The 3,825-nt window shown below is 66.0% G+C and overlaps 1 protein-coding gene across 6 annotated transcripts; it reads right to left on the reverse strand.

The window, feature by feature from the left end:
- Positions 1-1,070: 1,070 nt before the first annotated feature.
- GEMIN7 (gem nuclear organelle associated protein 7) lies at positions 1,071-3,390 on the reverse strand. 6 transcript variants are annotated; one of them, XM_038381381.2, is made up of 2 exons: positions 3,195-3,390; positions 1,071-1,519 (listed from the first exon to the last, which is right to left on the reverse strand). In XM_038381381.2, the coding sequence occupies exons 1-2, from the start codon at positions 3,198-3,200 to the stop codon at positions 1,130-1,132; spliced, it is 396 nt and encodes a 131-aa protein (XP_038237309.1). In that variant the 5' UTR covers positions 3,201-3,390; the 3' UTR covers positions 1,071-1,129. The 6 variants fall into 6 exon arrangements, with proteins under 6 accessions (XP_038237309.1, XP_038237314.1, XP_038237312.1 ...); XM_038381386.2 differs by having other exon boundaries at positions 3,178-3,384; XM_038381384.2 differs by having other exon boundaries at positions 3,130-3,242.
- Positions 3,391-3,825: the final 435 nt, after the last annotated feature.

Raw genomic sequence — 3,825 nt, forward strand, 5'->3', positions numbered from 1 at the left:
CTCAAATGGCTAAGCTCAACCGCTCTCTGTCCCACCAGGCCAATAATTCATGCAGCCACAAGAACCTGTAGCCTCCCCCTGCAAGCCAGTGGGGTCCTCTTGCCCTTCTGAACTAGCCAAAAGGAAACAGGGAGATCAGATATTAACTACAATCTGAAAGAAATTGGAGCTGGAAAATCCTACTGCATCTAGTGGGCTGCCCCTCTGCAGACTTCTACCAGCTTCCCCGGGAGACCAGAACACAGCCTGAGACCTTGCTCCTGGCTCACATTCATCTGAGATTATTGTGTGCTCCGCTTCATCCTATTACTTTTCAGCCTCACCTCAATCACAATCCACAAGGGCCGACATCTTCTAACACTGCCTGGGCCGTCACAGTGGCACAGGCCTCACCTCTGTACATCCCAGCTCTGTGTCTCAGGTCTGCTCTGCACCCTGCCCCACACTATGTTCTACACAGGCCCCGGGGGCTGGTAGTTCAAACCTTACAGCAGGCAGAAACAGGGAGACTTTGATTTTACTGCTGCAATATCCATCCCTCCTCTGATATTCATGGATCCCACACTGGGCCGGGTGTCTGGACAGAAGGGAGGGGAGGGGTGCAGCAGTGATAGACAAGGCTCCTCAGGTTTCTTCCCCTATTTGAATAGGTGCTCATAGTTACTCACAGCCAACAACAAGGATGCCAGGTGCTCACTGAGCCACCCAGACTGGTAATCTTCGGTGAGCAGATTTGGTGATCATGAGCTATTTGCAGAATGATCATTTTGGCCTCTGTGCTCCAAAGTGATGGAAACTTTTAGGTGTTCTATTCAGTGGGGCAAAGCAGATTATCCAAGGGAATGGATATCTTGTTTCCATAACTAGCAGATAAAAGAAACAGAGATGAGTTGTGCCAAATAGATGCAGCTCCATGCACCCCCAGCCCCCAAGCTCATTTCCACTCCAATTCAGGGCCATCTCCAGAGCAACACAAATGGGTGGAGGGGAAGCACCACTTTCCAGCTATGATGCTGGGGCCGGAAAATTCACCTCCACTCTGAAAGGCGAAGAAAGAACTCTGCAAGCTGTACCCAAGTGTGTTTTTATTAGACAGCAGGACAGGTGGGGGGCAGGGTGCCTGTGGCAGTCACAGCTCGAAGGTGTAGGAGATGATGTCCGAGCAGCGGAGCAGCGCCTCCCTGTGCACACCCAGCGGGGTCTGCAGGTCGGACACCTGGAAGTTCAAGATGTCGATGTCTGAGGCGTCGAAGAAGGCCGAGACATTGACTCTCTCGTACATTGTGAAGTGGATGGTGCGGCCAACCATGGCAAACAGGCTGCGCAGGTACCGTTCCCGCAGAGCCACGCGTCCCTGCTGCTCCCGCTCCAGATCCGCCTCGTTCCCACAGCCCACAGGGGAGATGCTGATGGGGCTCAGAGCCTGGTACCGAGGGGAGTTGGGGTCAAAGCCGCGGCTTGTGCCATCCGGCCCACGGGGCAGGCGGATCACGCTGACTGGCACCTTCATGGCAGGCTCCTGGGGGCAAAGGCAGCAACATGTGAGCTGGCAGCACAAGTGCCGTGCTAGAGCAAAGCCTTCCACAGACTCGGGATATAAACAGCCGTTAAAAAAAAAGTAACCGGGCAACCGATTACAATTTTATCGGTTACGCGTTTAACTGGGGAACTAGCGGTGCAGGGGGTGCTGCAACACCCCCACATTTTACATGGGGCCCGAGCGCCCGTGCCTGGGGATACTGGCCCCCGGGCCCAGGGGTCCCGGCTGCTGCCCCCAGGACAGCAGCAGCAGCATCCTGGGCTCCGGCCAGCAGCAGAGTTTAACGGTTAGACTGATGCTTACCGGTTAACCGGTCAAACTTTTACATCCCTACCGCAGACCTGCTTGGGAAGGGCAGGCCCCCGGCTGCCACCCACCCCCGCCCTCCCCGCGGAGTTAACCCCTAGGGGCAACCATCTTCATACACCAACCCCCCAGCCGCCACTCCCCCCTCCCCCCAGAGATTCCCCTCCAGCCCCCCCCATGCCCCCCGAGTCACCCACCCCCAGCGGCCACCCCCCCCGAGATACCCCATCCCCCCAGACCCCGAACTCCCAATTACCGCCCCCGAGCCCCCCCCACTCCCCCGAGATCTCCCCGCCGGCCCCCAGGCGATACCCCCGCTCGCACCCCGGCCGGCCCGCGTCAGACCGGGAGGCTCCGGCCCGGCCTCACCCTGCGGCGGGCCGGACCCGGGCGGCTTCCGGAGATCGGGGGACTCGGTGCGGCAGCGAGCAGAGCCCGGCCGGGAGCACGAACCGCCCGGCTGGTTCCGCGGCCCCGCCCAGCTCCCCCCGGACCCCCCCGCGGCTTCAGACCCCCCCTAGACACCAGCCCCCCCCCCCCGCTCCGATGCCCCCGACACCTGCCCCCTGGGCCTCCGCCCCGGGCTCCCTCCGAGATGTGCCGCCCGCCCTGCCCCCCACGCCTCCGCCCTGCTCCCCCCGACCCCCCGACCATTCCCTCCCCCACGCCTCCGCCCTGCCCCTGCTCCCCACGCCTCCGCCCTGCTCCCCCCGACCCCGACCCCTGCCCCCCCGCCTCCCTCCCTCCCCCACGCCTCCGCCCTGCCCCCCCGACCCCTCCCTCCCCCACGCCTCCGCCCTGCTCCCCCCGACCCCTGCCCCTGCCCCCCCCGACCCCTCCCTCCCTCACGCCTCTGCCCTGCCCCCCCGACCCCTGCCCCTGCCCCCCCCGACCCCTCCCTCCCTCACGCCTCTGCCCTGCCCCCCCGACCCCTGCCCCTGCCCCTGCTCCCCCCCCCACGCCTCCGCCCCGCCCCCCCGACCCCTGCCTCCCCCACGCCTCCGCCCTGCCCCCCCGACCCCTGCCCCTGCCCCCCCACGCCTCCGCCCTGCCCCCCCGCCCCCTGCCCCCACGCCTCCGCCCCGCCCCCCCGACCCCTGCCTCCCCCACGCCTCCGCCCTGCCCCCCCGACCCCCGCCCCCCCCCCACGCCTCCACCCTGCCCCCCCGACCCCTCCCTCCCCCACGCCTCCGCCCTGCCCCCGCTCCTGCTCCCCACGCCTCCGCCCGCCTCCCCCCTCTCCCTCCGACCCCTGCCTCCCCCAGACACCTGCCCCCTCTCACCTACGCTGCCCCCTCTAGCTCTAAGTCAGCTCCCCAGAGGGGCCCTACCCCAAGCCGTAGGTCACCTCCATAGGCGGGTGTGGGGGGTGTGCCCGGGCACACCCTAATCAGGGCCGCCCCAAGCGCAAAAATGGAGCTGGGAGGGGCCCCGGCCCGGCTCCCCTGCGGGACAGAAGCTTGGTGGGGCTGCGGCCCCGGGCTCCGTCCTGCTGCTCCGCGGCAGCCGAGCTCCCGCCTCTTCCCGCGGCCCGCTGCGGGCTCGCCCCCGCTCCGCTCCGCTCCGCTCCCTGCCGCCGGGCAGAGAGAGGGAGAGGGGGAGAAGAGGCGGGGGAACCGGGGTATACCCCCTCCAGCCCCCTGCTGTGAACCGCTCAGGGCAGGGGGCTGGGAGCACCCCCACCACCCCTCCTGCCCTGCACCCCCCTCACACACACCTAGCCCCCTGCCCTGACTCCTGCACCCCCCAACCCCTGCCCTGACTCCTGCACCCTCTTACACCCTCCAGCCCCCTGCCCTGACTCCTGCACCCCCCAACCCCTGCCCTGACTCCTGCACCCTCTTACACCCTCCAGCCCCCTGCCCTGACTCCTGCACCCCCCAACCCCTGCCCTGACTCCTGCACCCTCTTACACCCTCCAGCCCCCTGCCCTGACTCCTGCACCCCCCAACCCCTGCCCTGACTCCTGCACCCTCTTA

The sequence above is a fragment of the Dermochelys coriacea genome, chromosome 23 (assembly GCF_009764565.3).
Source record: "Dermochelys coriacea isolate rDerCor1 chromosome 23, rDerCor1.pri.v4, whole genome shotgun sequence".
In the NCBI taxonomy this organism is placed as follows: Eukaryota; Metazoa; Chordata; order Testudines; family Dermochelyidae; genus Dermochelys; species Dermochelys coriacea.